General features: G+C 48.5%; 1 protein-coding gene across 1 annotated transcript; it reads right to left on the reverse strand.

Annotated features, from left to right (window-relative positions):
* Positions 1-6,410: 6,410 nt before the first annotated feature.
* Positions 6,411-12,563, reverse strand: FABP1 (fatty acid binding protein 1). Its single transcript, XM_043603934.1, has 4 exons — positions 12,374-12,563; positions 10,592-10,764; positions 8,407-8,499; positions 6,411-6,534 (listed from the first exon to the last, which is right to left on the reverse strand). Exons 1-4 carry the CDS (start codon positions 12,438-12,440, stop codon positions 6,484-6,486), a joined length of 384 nt encoding a protein of 127 aa, XP_043459869.1. The 5' UTR covers positions 12,441-12,563; the 3' UTR covers positions 6,411-6,483.
* Positions 12,564-16,907: the final 4,344 nt, after the last annotated feature.

The following is a 16,907-nucleotide window of genomic DNA, read 5'->3' on the forward strand; positions in this document are numbered from 1 at the left end:
GCACTTCTACAGACTCCTTGCCAACCTCAGCTGGCCTTTGGGCACAGCCCAGAAGTATTTCATGTGCTCTTCATTGGCCGTCTCTCCCTTTTGCCCAGTAGCTATTTGAGGCCTTCGCTCCTGTCCTCGAGTCCTCTGCTTTCAGCAGAACCTCATCTCCTGCTTCATGGAGAAACAGAGGCCAGAAGATGGGACTCCCTCAATCCTCTTCCCACATTCATGCACGTCTTGTCTGTGCTTGACCTTCTTTTCCTCCTTCTCACACTCGTGGAATGGGAGCCCCTCTCCTCCCACAAAGCTAACTCTCCACCTGTGCTGTGGACCTCTTCTCCTCTGATGTCCTCAGGGCCTTGCTTCACCTTTCATTCCCTCACCACCATGGATCCTTGACATTCCTCTGTCCACTGCCTTCTTCAATGCCGTCAACAAACGTGCCGAGGGCTCTTTGATCATAATCTTCACAGCCGAGTATTTTTTTTAATGTTTATTTATTTTGAGAGAGAGCGTGCAAGCAAGGGAGGGGCAGAGACAGAGGGAGAGAGAGAATCCCAAGCAGGTTCCATGCTCAGTGCAGACAGAGCCCAACATGGGGCTCAATCTCATGATCATATCATGACCTGAGCAGAAATCAAGAGTCAGACACTTAACTCAGGAGCCCACGGAGTACTTTTTTTTAAAGGACTTATCTCTCAGGGCACATGTGTGTCTCAGTCAGTTAAGTGCCCTACCATTGATTTTGACTCAGGTCATGATCTCATGGTTTGTGAGATCGAGCCCCGCATCAGGCTCTATGCTGACAGTGTGGAGCCTGCTTGGGATTCTCTCTCTTCCTCTCTCTCTCTGCCCCTGCTCCCACTTGCATGCTCTCTCTCTCAAAATAAATAAGTAACCATTAAAAAAAAATAAAAGACTTGTCTCTCATAGTTCTTCTCTGCCTTTCTTGACTTCTCATTTGTTCCTGAACCCACTGCAGGCTGGCTTCCTGAACTCCACTGAAATGGCTCATACCAAGGTCAACTCTGGTGGGCGGGTACCTTAGTCTGTATATTATTTGGCCTCTTTGCACAGTTGACACTCCCAGCCCTTGATATCTGGATACCACTTCTTGTGATGATCCTCTGGTGTGGTTTCTCTTCTTCCCCGACCCCATTTCTCTACCTGCCCCGGAAACATTGGCGTATTTCCTGGGATCGGGTTTGTTCCTTCTGGTCATTCTTGGTCCGTGCTCATCTTGCTTTGCGCACTCCCTGCATGAGCCCAGCCAGGCCTTTTGTTTAATCACCACCTTGAGGCTGATAGTGTTAAATCTGTATTCCCAGACCTTGCTCTTGAGCTCCAGCCCCACATACCCCCTCGAATATCATCCAGGCACACCACCCTCGACACATCCAAAACGAAACTCTTTATCTTTCCTTTCTCCCCTCCCCCACATCTGCCCCTCAGACTGACTTCTGCTCTAGCTACTTGCTTCCACTGCATCCTAGACTCCAGTCAAACCCACTCACTCATGGGTCCCTGAGTGACCCATGTTCTCCTGGGCCTCTCTTTGAATTTTGAAACATTCTATCTAAAATATCTGAAACCTGCCAACTCCTATTCATCTTTCAACATCCAGTTAGGAAGTCACCCCTTCTGTGAAGCCTTCCCTGAGTGCCTTGGATTCTGCTGGCTGCCTATCTCAGTCTCTCACATCACCCTTGAATCCCCCACCATCGCACTGTCCTCATGACTAATAATTGCCTTTTTCCTTGTCTGCCTCCTCCATCAGATTGTGAGCTCCTGGAGGGCAGGAGCTGTGTCCCTTTCTTTGTCTTTCAATCCCCAGAACCTGGCACAGGTCCTGGGACTAGGTGCTCAGTTAATATGTGTTGAATGAATGAATAAGTGAATGACTTTGCTCATCTCAGAGCAGAAGAGACAAGTAACACTGCGTATTTTTGAGTTTTTATGTTATAGCAGTCAACAAAGGCCATTAAATCATCCATATTTCCAAGCAAATATGTGTGGCTTCTTTCTTTCTGATAGTCTGTTTAGAGCAGCACTCTCTGATAGAACTTTCTGTAATGATGAAAATATACCATATCTGTGTTGTGCAGTACCGTAGCCCCTAGCCCCTACACCTTTCAAGCTCTAGCAATGTGTCTAGTATGAGTGAGGAGCTGAATTTTAAATTTTATTTAATTTCAACTAATTTCAGTTTTAAAAGCCAACGTGGTTACTGGCTGCTGTATTAGACAATGCAGTTTTAGGGAATAGTGTGGTTTTTAAGATTATGGATGCGGAGACAAGTGACGTTCCTTTCTCAGCTCTCCTAAGGTTAGCATGACCTTGGACTGGTGATTTCACCCATGCTTCAGTTTCCTCATTTCTACCTACCACACAGAGTTGATGTGAGAATTAAACTTTTAAAATGTGAAAGCTCTCTGAATGGTGCCTGGCTCATCCTAAGTGCTTCGTGGGCACTCCGGCCATGGTGCTGTCCAGGGTCCCTTCCCCTAAGAGGAAAGTGAAGGTCAAGGGTAGATGCAAGCAGCAGTATGTGGGAACCAGCTCTTCCCGGCCTGTGAGAGCGGACTGTGCACATCTCTTCCAAACTCTGCATTCATCAACATCACGTCGATAGCTTGGTATTGGCCATGGTGGGAATATTTATACCGGGGCAATTGGCTTAACTTTAAAAGAACACATTCATTTGTAGTGTTGTCAGTCTATTAAAACGCGGTCCGCTACATACGAGTAGCAGAACGAGTAGTTAAAAACGCCATTAAAGAAATCTTTCCTGGGGCACCTGGGTGGCTCCGTTGGTTAAGCATCAGACTTCGTTCGGCTCAAGTTGTGATCTCAGGACTTGTGGGTTCAAGCCCCATGTCGGACTCCGTGCTGACAGCTCAGAGCCTGGAGTCTGCTTCAGATTCTCTGTGTCCCTCTCTCTCTCTGCCCCTCCCCTGCCCATGCCCTGTCTCTCTCTTTCTCAAAAATAGATAAACATTGGGGCGCCTGGGTGGCTCAGTCGGTTGGGCGTCCAACTTCAGCTCAGGTCACGATCTCGCAGTCAGTGAGTTCGAGCCCCGCGTCGGGCTCTCGGCTGATGGCTCAAAGCCTGGAGCCTGCTTCTGATTCTGTGTCTCCCTCTCTCTCTGCCCCTCCCCCATTCCTGGTCTGTCTCTCTCTGTCTCAAAAATAAATAAACGTTAAAAAAAATTAAAAAATAAATAGATAAACATTAAAAAAGAAAAAAAAGAATGCAGGAGGGAATCAGCATAGTTGGGGCATGTAGCAGAGAGAAGAGGAACATATATGAGGGCAGTCAGAGGTGCAAGCTCTTGGACTGAGGTGTGCACAGTGCTGATGATAACATCCAGTGCGTGAGGGTTAACAGCACCTCTGGAAGCTGCCTTGCCCGCTCCCTGCCCAGCACTACATACAAATCCCCCAATCTCACGTTGCCCAGGAGTACCTCATCAGTCTCAGAGAAGCACAACACGCAGCCTGACCACGGGCCACCACATGGGTTCAATAACTCAGAGTATGGCTATGCAACAGTTTATCTAGCCCTTTCTTACTCGTGGGCATTTTTATATATGTGTTCAAACACTTCTCTAGGAAGACATACAAGAGTGGCATTGCTAGGTGTTAGGGAACTTAGAAAATATTAGTAGATACCGTTACACAATTTACATCTCTACCAGTGATGGGAGAGCCATTCTTGACTCATATCCTTGCAAACGCTCCTTATTATCAATCTTTTTACTTTTTACTAATTTGATTTGTAATATGGTATCTCCTCTTAAAACCCTCCTCCCTGATTACTTTGAGACTAAGCATGTTTCACACTGTGAATTGCCCATTAATGTGCTCACCCCACCTTCCCATTGACTTGTTGGGCTTCTTACTGATTTGGAAGAGGTTTTTTTTTTTAATTTTTTTTTTTCAACGTTTATTTATTTTTGGGACAGAGAGAGACAGAGCATGAACGGGGGAGGGGCAGAGAGAGAGGGAGACACAGAATCGGAAACAGGCTCCAGGCTCTGAGCCATCAGCCCAGAGCCTGACGCGGGGCTCGAACTCACGGACCGCGAGATCGTGACCTGGCTGAAGTCGGACGCTTAACCGACTGTGCCATCCAGGCGCCCCGGAAGAGGTTTTTATATTGTGTCAACCTCTGTTATGTAAGTCACAAATAATTTCTCCCACGTGGTTGCTTGTTTTGGAAACTGTGTCTATAGTCTCTTTTCATACAAACCTTTGTAATATGGATTAATCTTTTTCTTCATGGTTTTTGCACCTATACGTCAATATATACTGATTTATCTACTATGTCTATTTTTAATGTTTCACATTTATTCATTTAGCTCTTTAGCTCATCTAGAACTTATTTTTGTGAATGGCATATTGTAGTGTGTTTTAGGGTTTTTTATTTTTCTTGTATCTCCTACCTCTGAATTCTTACTGAAGCTCTGAAGCTCTTTCCTTAAGTGTGCCTCAGTTCCCCAAATTATGGGCTCCCTCTTTTTCTAAGACCCCACTCCACATATGTCAAATACTGTAGTGCAAGGCAGGAAGAATTTCATCCAATAAACTGGTGTAGATAAAATGCCGGAGGGAGGGAAAGAGTACTTTCAGCTGTGCAATTCAGGAAGTCTTCTTGAAGGAGGCGGCACTTAAATCGCTAGGGCAATGAGAGATTGTTTAGCTTGATTGGAATGTATATTATAGGAAAGGGTTGAAGCTAGATAAGGCAGGGCAGGCTATAATCAAGCAAGGGTCAGCAACCTACAGTCCATGGGTCAGATCCAGCTGCCACTTGTTTCTATATGGAACTGACTGAACCACCCAGGCACCCGGAAATGATATGAAATTTAAATGTCAGTGTCCATAAAGTTTTGTTGGAACACAGCCATGCCCATTTGTTGGTGTATTGCCTGGGCCTGCTTTGTGCTATAAGAGCAGAACTGGGCAGCTGTGACAGGGACTGGATGGCCCATAATGCTGAAAATATTTACTCTCTGGCTTTTTATAGAAAAGGTTTCCTGCCTCCTGATATAGAGACATGAATGCAGGTTGAGGAGTTTGACTCATGTGAGAGGCAATGAATTAGGAGGCTTTATGATCAGTGCTATTTTTATGGAAGAGGACTATTAGTAGGGTGGAGATTTGTAGCTGAGAGAGAGAGAGGGGTGGGGAGATGCCATAGGGCCTGTGCAACCATCCACATAACAAGTTACGGGGTTTCAACTCCGGAAGTGGGAAGAGAGGAGGTGGGAAATGTGACAGGTTCATTCATATTTAAGGCAACTTTGTTGAGAGTGCTCTGTGGGCTGGTACCATTCTGAGGCTGAAAGACATGATGAAGGTAGACGTGTCTGAGCTTGGCAGTTCTTTGGATGTGGAGAACGAGCACCGTATCAGCTTGCTAGGGGTGCCATTTCAAAGTACCCCGGACTGCGCAGCATAAACAACAGAAGTGTATCATCTCACAGTTCTGGAGGCCAGAAGTCTGAGATCATGGTGAAGACAGGGTCATGCTCCCTCTGAAGGAGGTAGGGAAGGATCTGTTCCAGGTCTCTCTCCTAGATTCTGGTACATCCTTGGCTTGTGGCTGCATAACCCTGATCTCCGTGCGGCACACTCCTCGCGTGGATGTCTCTGTCTGCAAATGTCTCCCTTTCATAAGGACACCAGCCATAATGGATTAGGGGTCCCCCTTACCCCAGCATGACTTCCTTTTAACTTAACCAATTATATTTGCAATGTCTGTATTTCAAAATAAGGTCACAATCTGCCGTCCTGGGGGTTAGGACTTCAACATGTGAATTTTAGGGGGGCGGGGTGCAACTCAACCTATAACGGCTATCGGAGCCTGATACAAAGTGCTGTTCAGAGAAATCCTTTTTCCACATTCTGCCTTTGCCCATAGCACAGAGGGAATGTCCACCTGACCTTCCTCTGTCCACTTCTGGTGCCTCCTGCTAAGCTCCTCCGTCAGCCCTTCTTCGGGAGAGTGAATTGTTCATTTGGTGGGTCAGAGCCTGGTCTTTTGGTTCATGTCCCTTGGTGGGCGGGGACACCGTGACCATACTGACAGGCATAGCTCCCCTTTGCCTGCGCAGCATTCCTGTTCTCTGTCCCCACAGGCAGCCAGCACACCCTCTTACTCCAGCTCCTTGCCTGTCTGGGATGACCAGGAACGTCCTTCCAGGGCTGCCATACACATCCAGCCACCTCTTGGGTTCCCTGTAGGGTCACCTGAGTGGGCAGCCTAGGGTCCGCTTTCAGGGTGAGAATCACCCTTCAGACTTGACCCAGCAGGATGGAACCTGCAGATGATCAAGGTTTACAAAGATATAGGTGGTCAATGCACACTGATACTCAGCACCATCAATGACAGGCTATCGAGAAGAAAAGACTTTTTTTTTTTTTAAAACAAAGTTCACTTTATTACATTAATTTTACACAGTAAAAGAATATGAAATGCAGACTTGTCTAAATTCTCTTGCTGATTCTCTTGAAGACAATGTTATTCAGTGTCATGGTCTGAAAGTAAAAAAAAAAAAAAGAAAAAATCACAAAATGTTCATCTGATGTGGAGTTGCAAAAGGTAATTAAGGCTACAAAATCATCCCAAATATGCTAGCATGAGAAACAACCCGAAGTTTTCTATAGGACCAGAGGAAGGGTTAGCAGTCTTTTCTAAAATCCCATGCCAGATCTTGGTCACTTCACTTCCTCATGTGGAGAGTTGTCCTGCCTTTTAGTGAATTCCTTTCTATATCAATGGCAGTTAGGGCAAGACCATCCAAATGGGTCCATTCCAGTCCAATTTCTCAGTTTCACTGAGTGCCTGCTTACTACGTACCAAACACATGTTGAGGACCAAGAGCACATGTGCATGGAAACACACGTAAGCACGTAGCCTGGAACATAGTAGGTATTGCAAAATTTTCCTCCCAAAGAGCTATGAAGCATATAAAAGCATTGGATCATTGGATTAACCAGTTTTTGAATTTTTGAGGGACGTTCCTTTCTCCCACACGACCCCACCACCACTGCCCCCCACTGGTTCTCTTGAACAGGTCTGTGACCATGACACAGGGTAATGTCATCAGGGTTACAAAGGAGCCCCTTAGCTTCAGCAGCAATGGAATAGAATGGAAAGAACTAGGTTTGAACCATGGTTCTATAGCTCATTAGCTGGGTGACCTTGGACAGGTCAGCCTGTCTATTAAATCCCTCAGCCTGCCTCCCTCGAAGCAGAGGGAAAGATTAGGGGAGCTATCAAATGCATATCAAAGTACAAAAAAGCCTATCAAAGGACTTTGGCCAGAACAGAGTCTAGGCTCATCTCCCTTCCTCCTTCTGGCACCTTCCTGATGTGCTGTGAATGTGTCCAACAGGGGTGGGACCACATGTTTCCTGGCTGACTCTCACACCCTCCCTAGTTGAGGGATTTTTCCCACTTGAACAGGGGTGCAACAGACTCCCTAGGTGGTGTTCTGCCTTCTGTTACTCCCCAAAGCAAAGAAGAGCCACGGGAATATAACTGCAGGAGAAACACTGTACTATTCACCCCCAAATCAGGGATAGGACATGGTCGACAGTCAGGCACCAAGGAGGATTGCACAACTGGTGTGTGCCATTCTGATAAGCTGCCACAAAGCTGCTATGAATATGATTCTCCTCGTAAATGCCTGTGAGCAAGTCTTGTGGCCACATCCCAGTGGCGACTGAGAAAGGTGGGCCACGCACGAACAGTGGCTCGTCCTACCAAGCACCTCTTGTTCCCCCATCCCATTTGGGTATGGGTGGAAGAAAGGAGACAGCAATGAGGAGAGAAGGAAGAGCGGGGGGTTGACCCCGACCTGGAAAGTGGGGATGGAAGGGCAGGCTGAAGGAACTCAGGAGAGGCGGAGAAGCACCAGCTGGGGCCCACCTCCAACACATGGGGGGTCTTGGGTGAATTAAAAAAGGACGCCCCTTCCTCAAGATACTATACTTCTATCTGCTGGGAAACTATCCAAATACACTGCACTAGTTTTGTCAGAACAAGACGGTTAACTGACATGCACTTCAAGGTGGTAATAAGAATACAGGTCTACACCATCTATAATGGGAGCGGCTCCTTGTAGGGTTGTGCAGGGTACAGCTGTGGAGGACAGCCCTGTGTGACAGGCCCCGATCGGAGGAACCCTAGTTCTGCCATTCCCTGGCTATGTGTTGCCTCAGTTTCCCCACTTAGAAAACTTAGGGTTGTTGGGTAGATAGAATGTGTGTAAAGTGCCGAACATAACGGGTCCTCCGTAAGTGGTAGCAGAGACTGACAACAGGAGAGGTGATAGAGCTCCTCCCCACTCTACCTCTCCCCTCCCCTCAAGCACCGGGAACCATAAGCTCAGAGGGCCAACTTACGTTGGTGATTATGTCGCCATTGAGTTCGGTCACAGACTTGATGCCTTTGAAAGTTGTCACCAGCTTATTGTCACCTTCCATCTGAACCACTGCCTGCAGGAGACAGAAGAGGTGACCTGTGAGGAACGTCTCGCTAATGAGGCTGGCTCCTCCCCTGCAGGGGTCTCTGCTTACGGCAACCTCAGCCTAGCATACCCCCTTGTTCTCCAGCTCTAAAGATGGGAGGTTCATTTAAAAGCTAGAGAAGGGGCGCCTGGGTGGCTCAGTTGGTTAAGCGTCCGACTTTGCCTCAGGTCATGATCTCCCGTGGGTTCAAGCCCTGCATTGGGCTCTGTGCTGACAGCTTGCGGAGCCTGGAGCCTGCTTCAGATTCGGTGTCTCTGTCTCTCTCTCTCTCTCCCCCTCCCCTGCTCACACTCTGCCTCTTTCTGTCTCTCAAAAATAAATACAAATTAGATAAAAATTTAAAACCTAAAGAAAATGTCAGGGCTCCTTTTGTCAAACTTTTACTTTTTAAATTTTTTTTTAACGTTTTTAATTTTATTTTTGAGACAGAGACAGATTGCGAGCTGAGGAGGGGCAGAGAGAGGGGGAGACACAGAATCCGAAGCAGGCTCCAGGCTCTGAGCTGTCAGCACAGAGCCCGACGCGGGGCTCGAACCCACGAACTGTGAGATCATGACCTGAGCTGAAGTCAGCCTCTTAACCGAAGGAGCCACCCAGGGGCCCCAAAAACTTTTGATTTATGATATGTGAACTAGAAATGAGCATAGGACACCGAAGTGGCGTCAACTACAAGCACTAAAATAAAATCAGTAAAATCTTAATTGTCCAAGCTGATGGAAAGAGGTAGTAGCAAAATTCCAACTACTGGCCAGTTGGGGAAACACATATTTAGCTTTGGTATGTATTCCTTCTGGCACGTTTATGTTTTCTCTCGTGGTCTCTGTTTCAAGCCTTATGTGTCCAGGAAGAAGCAACAGAAACCCAGCAAGTAACAGAAGACCCTGGCCAAAGTTAGAAATTTGCCTCCAGGATGGACAATTGGAAAAAGACACTGTGGGGGCGCCTGGGTGGCTCAGTCGGTGAAGCGGCCGACTTCGGCTCGGGTCATGATTTCACTGTCCGTGAGTTCGAGCCCCGCGTCGGGCTCTGTGCTGATAGCTCAGAGCCTGGAGCCTGTTTCAGATTCTGTGTCTCCCTCTCTCTGACCCTCCCCCATTTGTGCTCTGTCTCTCTCTGTCTCAAAAATAAATAAACGTTAAAAAAAAAAAAAGACACTGTGGTAAAACCCATAAGGGCTTGCCCCTTACTATGGGCCTCTCAAGACAATTTCCTGTTACAGATTTCCTGAGCTGTGATGTTATATCTGGAGAAGCGGAAATAAGAGGCCATCAGAAGAGGTAAAAAGGCCAGCACGCTGAGGCCGATGCATAAAGTTGTCTGGAGGGGAAGGGTAAAGATGGCTGCTCTGTGGCGTTGGCTGTGCTGGGGTGTGTGGACTTTCCCAGGGAGGAAGAGAGGTCTCTAGTGAGGAGCCTCCTGCCCCCTGGATTTCTCTGCCATCTCCTTCTGACCACTCCCATAGTCTACACCTAGCTCTTACTGCACACCCTGAGCCACAGCCCAGCGGAATGATGGTGCCCTGCCCACTGCCTTCAGTCAGGGAAGGGTATCTGTGCCCATTTTACAGATGAGGTAGCTGAGGCCAGGGGCCCGGACTCAGTCTGAGGGCCTGCCTGGGGTCTTGGTATTCTGGTATTCTTGATATTGCCAGCCCCTCCTCCAGGAAGTCTCTCCCCATGACCAGCAGCTCTAGGCTCAGCAAGGCCAGTTTCCTTTGGGCTCAGGGATGACATCACAGCTCTGCTTAGGGTTTTTTGCTGACTCCTGCTTGTCTGGGCCTGGGAGAACTTGTGACTGGTCCCCCCCATATTCTCCACATGGGAGAGCTCGGGTTCTTGGGTCAGAGCACCCACCCAGTCACAGGAAAACAGGAAGGGTTTCCTTAGAGCTTCCTCCCTAGAGCTGTCTTGTCTTTCTGCCTCCCAGCCCAGAGGTGGGTTCAGAGATAAGGTATCCATGGTGGGGACTGTGAGGTGAGAGCCTGGTGGGATGAAGCCCTGCGGCCAGGTTCCAAGGAAAGTTCCAGAACCAGAGGGTGGCTCGAGGGGGCACCTCCTACCTTGACCTTCTCCCCAGTCATGGTCTCCAGCTCACACTCCTCCCCCAAAGTGAACTCATTTTGGATCACTTTGGGCCCCGTGGTGACGGTGAGCTTGAAGTGCTTCCCGTTCTGCACGATCTCCGACACCCCCTTGATGTCCTTCCCCTTCTGGATGAGTTCGTCAGGCAGACCTGGTGGAAACCACGTGAGGTTCAGAGATGAGCAGAGGTGGGGATTGCCAGGCGACGGTCACAGAGAAACTTTGTGGCGCGGGGCAGGGGGGGAGGCGCCGTGCCCCCCCAGAGACCACAGGCACGAACCAAGTCCTGTGAGCAACATGGGCTGACCTCTGAAGGGAAAGGTTGGTGGCCTGCCTCGGTCTGACCTGGCGGTCTGCTGTTTTGCCAGGAGGGTTGTAAAGAGGACACTCCTGGGTCCCGCAGAACCTGTCCTCTGGTGAGCACCCTGGTTCTCGCTCGCTCTCCCTCCTCACGCCAGACTTTGCTCTCTGAGTGTCAGCGTGCCATTCTCCACACCCAGACTGACCACACGGTTCGTTTTCTGAGCCAGGTCCCTACTGAGAGTGAGAGGAGCAGCTACGAATAAGGTGCCGGGGCAACACTCACAAGCTGGGGGTGTGTCCACAAAGCCTCCTTCCCCTACCCCTGCGTCAGCCTCTGCTGTCGAGGCTCTTGAGGAAGGCACAGTGGGAGTCCCTCACCCTGGGACAGAGCTTCACAAATTTCAGGCCATATCTATACTGTTAAACAAATTGAGGTCCACGTGCAGTGTCAGTGGGGGTGGAGTGTCCTATGGCCCAGGTAAAGGATTCGAAAGAGAGATTATATGACACCCTATAGGAGAAGAGCCTAGCCCTTGCCTATCCCTGAGGGTCCTCCTCTCCTGCCTTCTGTCTTCCCCACCCTGTCCCTCCTGGGCACCCTTCTTTGGCACATCGACCCTTTATTCAGAGGGTTCCCGCTACCTGGAGCACATTCCCCTCTCCCTGTCCCCTAGGGGACATTCGCTCATCTTCCAAGACCCAGCCTAGGCTCACCTTCACCACCACCAAGCCTTCCATCCATGCCCTCCCGCGAGCACCTCATCCTTCTGCACATGACTCTGGGAGTCACAGGGGATTAGAGTTGGGTCTGGGTCTGGAACCAGCCTCTACTTCAAATCCCAAGGCAGACACTCCTGCCTGTGTGAACTTGGTCAGGATCACTTAACCTTCTTAGGCCTCAGTTGTCTTGACTGTGAAATGGGAAAAATACTAGTACCCAACTTAGAGATTTGTGGTGAGGATTTATTACATGTGAAGGGCCTAGCACGGTGCCTGGCAGTGAGTCAGTGCTCAGTACACATCAGGAGATACTTTATTGCATCTATCTCGTCTCTTTGTCTGTCCGTAAACTGTGACTTGGAAATGTGGCTCATGGTTTTCTGTCTCCCTGGTATCCATCCAACATGGCATATGATTGGAGTTGAATCAATGTTAGAAGAATGAATGAATGAATGAATGAGCAGGCTCACACAGTGAGGTACCAGCAGAGATTGCTTCGATCCAGATCAGCCCCTAGCTCGGTGCTTTCCACTTGCCTATGAAGTAGCCTCGTCCAGTGAGTGATACTAGCACAAGCCGCAAATATCTGCAGAGGATGCACCACATGGCCTCTGGCCTGTGCAGAGCCTGAAACTTTCCTCCCATCCCAGCATCGAGACTCTGATTCGCTACCCCTGGCAGGGCCAGACCCTCATCGCCATGACCCCCCCCGCCTTGGCGTCCCGCCCAGCACTTACCGACTGCCTTCATGAAGGCCTCAAAGTTTTCCTGGCTCTGTAGTTGGTACTTGCCGGAGAAGTTCATGGTGGCGATAAGGCTCCCTCCACAGCTGATCTGCAGCTCTGTGGGCTGCGATGTCCAGTGTGGGCTGATTTATAGGGGGCTCCTTCCGCTTCGAATGTTGGCCATAGGTCAGCAGCTGTCGACTCCTTTATGGCCAGGTTCAAACATTAACTGCTAGGAGCAATGGTCAACGATAAAAAAACCAGGATGGGCACATCAGTGGTTTGCTCTAATTCAGCAAACATTAGTGGAGGTCAGTCAAGTGCAAAGCCCTAAGTCCCCGCGACTTTAATGTGCTAATCCTCCATGAAATGTAAATTTGTGTGTACATGTATGCTTACATATATGTACACACATATATGTTCCTGCATGCACAGGTATGTGTGCATATGTGTGTAAGTGTGTGCGTATACATGCGTGTGTGTTGAGATGTAGATACACAGAAAAATACTGAAGAACCCCTTTAAACTCAGAACTTCACCTTATTGGGCGTCTGGGTGGCTCAGTCATTAAGCATCTGACTTTGGTTCAGGTCACGATCTCAGGGTTCGTGAGCTTGAGTCTCACCTCTGGCCTCACTTCTCTTTGTCCTTCTCTCCACCCTCACTCACTTGTGCCCCCTCTCTCTCTAATAATAATAAAAAAGGAACAAAAAACCTTCATCTTATTTACATAACCTTATGATCTCTTCCATTTTCATCATTACACAAACTTAATTTTTACAAAGTTGTCATAAGCCCCTAGAGCTATTTTGTATTCTGGTAATCCTCTTGATAATTGTAAGCTCTGCACAATCCACGTCAGTCTTCGTTTAAAGATTTCAAAGTACTACGTACTGAAGGGCAGATGGGAACCATTGAAATGGGGTGTATGGAAATTGAGATGCACTTTATTAGGCAGAGACGAGGTAGGAGAAAGAAAGCAGGTAGTACGTGCTGGGCTGTACGTATTGACAGCTGAAGGTGTCGGGGCGCCCATGCCCGGGTTTGCTTTCCCGATGAGACTCTGCCCATCCTTCACCTCCACCTGTTCACCTCCTCTATAAACCATCTGGGCTCCTGGAGCACTTCACAAATACCTATCATCCAAATCCTACTGGGATTATTTCTCTATGTATTCGTTTTCATTTCTTCCTTGGTATTCCCAATACCCGGCACATAGCAAGCATCCAATTCATGATGAGTCAGCAAATAAAAACCATCAAAGGATAATGAGGCCATGGATCTTCTTGTTAAAGGAAAATAAGAAACATGGAGTAGTCGGGTTGGCCCATTATCCCCTCAAATCACTGAAACCCTGGGGCTGGGCAGCCAGGATCAGGGTGTGTGTGTGTGTGTCTAACCGGGCATGTATGCCTAGATGAATCTCCAGTGTGAGAGGAGGTGAACAGGGCTGGCAACATGTGACCCCAGACCCCAGGGCCAGCCACTGTCTTCCCATCCCTGCCCATTCTTTCTCCTTCTCCTGCACCAGGAGAATCTACTCTGCCATTCCAGCCTGCACCAGGGAGATCACAGCCAGAGTCCTCTGTTTCCTGGAAGTGCTCTCCCCTGCCAGGAGATCCTGTCTGTTCTCGTCTGCAGCACGATCCCCAGGAAGCCTACATGCTCACTTACCCACCTGCCAACTCTGGGCTCCTGGGGGTCTGCTCTGGAGACCCAGCAGCCCTCAGGTTCTGGTTGTAGATGAGCCAGGGGACAGGTGAGTGGACGAAGGTTCGTGCCAAGGACGCAGGAAGACAAACCTAAGGAGGAGCACGGCACTCATGCAAGTGCGTCAGCCCGCAGTAGAGGCGCACTCTGTTATTTCCAACTCCCTCACACATCCTCTCCCAAACCTCCAGAATCTGAGACATGGTGATCCGGCAAAGTACCTGAGAAGTCCTCTCATCCACCCATGTGCTCAATGTCAAAGTCCTCCTCCCTTCTGTGGAGAGATCACTCCCTTCTGAGCGGCATGTGCAGAGGGCACTGGTTGCCTGCCATCATGTGGATCCTAACACCAGTCAACCTTTCCCTCCAGCACAGAGAGGTGCTCACCTCTGCCCTCTCTGCTCAGTCCTCCTCCTCTGACAGTGCCCAGGACACAAAGTGCTTTCCAGGCCACAGGTCAGGATGGTCCGTGGCAAACACTAAGCAGGCTTGTATGTCCAGAACTCACAGGCATTTTTAGCTACCTCAAATGCCCTTGCACCTAGCTGGCAGTGAGAGAGTGGCTCACAGGATGACGGGCACATCCTCTCATCTTGTTCTGAACCTTGATTATGTACCTTTGTATATGTCATTGTATTGAGGGTGCCCATAGTAGACCCTAATCTCCTCCGTGTGGGACAATGATTTTTTATTTTACATATGTATATGTAAGGAAGTCAAAAATCCAGTGTCTTAAGAATTAGCATCAGAATTCCTCTCTGATATGAACTGTGTGTGTGTGTGTGTGTGTGTGTGTGTGTGTGTGAATGGCTAAAGAAGCTGCTTGGGAGAGAGTGAGTGAAACTTACGGTCTGTGGTCAACCAGGGCTAAGATAGTGATGGGGAAGGACTTCTGGGTTGTGCAGGACCCAGGGAGAGGCTTGGTTGTGTCTTCTTTCTCCACCTGGACATCAGGGAAAGGAAAGAACAGTGCAGCAGGCAAAAAGGAGGGGGAACCACTGAGTGGGTATGGGGTGATGGGTCACAAAGACACCCCCAGTGACAGTGAGGCACTAAGGGCTTCCAGGAAAGCTAATGTTGAATTTGAAGCTGCTCATTGGCCACAAAGTGAATCTCTATCCATTTTTTTTTAATTCTCTCCCCAGCTATCTCAAATGCTTCAGTAAATTATAATTCATAAATCAATACATGTGCAAATAGAAAATGATGAAGGGCTGAGCTTCATTTCCAGATTGATGTGCTGGAGTTGAAACAGTATAGAACTTCCTCAACTTACGATGGTGTCACATTCCAACAAACCCATTGTGAGCTAAAAATGTGTCTAATCCACCTGACCTACTGAACATCGTAGCTTAGCCCAGCCCACCTTACATGTACTCGGGATACTTACATTAGCCTACAGCGGGGCAAAACCATCTAACACAAAGCCTATTATATGATATAGTATTGAATATCTCATGTATTTTATTGACTACTGTACTGAAAGTGAAAAACAGAAGTTTGCCTGGGTACAGAATGGCTGTTAGTGTATGGATTGTTTAACTCTTGCGATCCCATGGCTGATGGAGCCAAGGCTCTTTGTTGCAGCCCAGCATCACAAGAGACGATCGTACTGCATATCACCAGCCTGGGAAAGCATCAAAAGTCACAAAGTACGGGTTCTATTGAATGAGTATCACTTTCACACCATCGTAAACTCAAAACCTCCCAAGATGAACATAGGTCAGGGACTGTCTGTATCAGAGAGTAGACTGTCTATGGGAGTACAGTCCCTCCAAGGATCCCCAGAAATCTTAGCGAGGGGGTTGGGGGAAATTATTCTGATTTTATCCAAATCCCAGAGTGCCATGTGGTCTGAGATGGCATCTGTACGACGTAGGCTAATAGCAACTGACTAACAGCTAGTGTGTGTCTGTCTAATGGCCATAGTGACTGAGTGCTGGACTAAATTCAAGTCATGCTTGAGACCCCACCCACCCCACCTCACCTGCCACCTACCCAAAGAACTTTTCAAACACTATTCAAGGAGTGAATCAGTAAAAATTTGCAGCAGTGGGGAGCATAGGAGCTCTGTAGTCTAAAGCCAATTAAATAACCACTAAGAAAATGGCAATGATGAGGCCATTTAAACCCCCACCCCCCAGCCATTAAGTGTTCCATCTGGGAGGATCTCCTGGCAGTGCCTTGGATACACCATGCTTTCTTGTGCCACCACTGGCTGCCCAGCATCTCTCCTCAGATAAAGGGATACCTGGGTCTACATCTAGACCCGCTCCCCTTAACCACAGATGTCAAATGACACACCCCATAGTGCTGTTCTCTGGGCTCCAAGGTGGAGAGCAGGAAGGAAGGTCATGAATTTTTCTCCTTAGAGGAAGTTAGCACCCATCCCAGAGCCCTGTCAGGAAGCCTGGGATAGGAACTCCTTTTCTGGTATCTGAGAGCTGACTCTTTCCAGACGCTTCTGCCTACCTCTGTACTTCTTGCCTACCCAGTCCAGGCAGCACCTGGGCATGATTCACTCAGAGGCTGGTCAATGGACTGGCACAACAGCGAAGACCCACCAGCTTTTGGAGCAAAGAGCCTGACAGACATGAGGCAAGGACCTCCTCTCTCCCCAAGATCCCAGAGAGGGCCTTCTCAGGCAATCGGCAATGGCCTCTTTTGACCCCTACCCCCCATTTTTTTTTAGTGAGTCTTGGGGCCAAGAAGGTTAGTGGCCATTTCAAAATCTAACACTTGTAAGTAGCTTTCCATAAAATTAGGAGAGAGTTATGATATCCCCTGCCCACAAGCTAAGCAAACACAAGAAGAGATAAGCTTAACTGCAATGACA

Source organism: Prionailurus bengalensis, chromosome A3 (assembly GCF_016509475.1).
Source record: "Prionailurus bengalensis isolate Pbe53 chromosome A3, Fcat_Pben_1.1_paternal_pri, whole genome shotgun sequence".
In the NCBI taxonomy this organism is placed as follows: domain Eukaryota; kingdom Metazoa; phylum Chordata; class Mammalia; order Carnivora; family Felidae; genus Prionailurus; species Prionailurus bengalensis.

Coding starts and splice junctions, on each gene's coding strand:
- FABP1 (XM_043603934.1), bottom strand. CDS start 12,440: ATGAACTTCTCCGGCAAGTACCAACTACAGAGCCAGGAAAACTTTGAG. Junction 10,765..12,373: donor GGCCTTCATGAAGGCAGTCG/GTAAGTGCTGGG, acceptor GGTTTCCACCAG/GTCTGCCTGACGAACTCATC. Junction 8,500..10,591: donor TGACTGGGGAGAAGGTCAAG/GTAGGAGGTGCC, acceptor TGTCTCCTGCAG/GCAGTGGTTCAGATGGAAGG.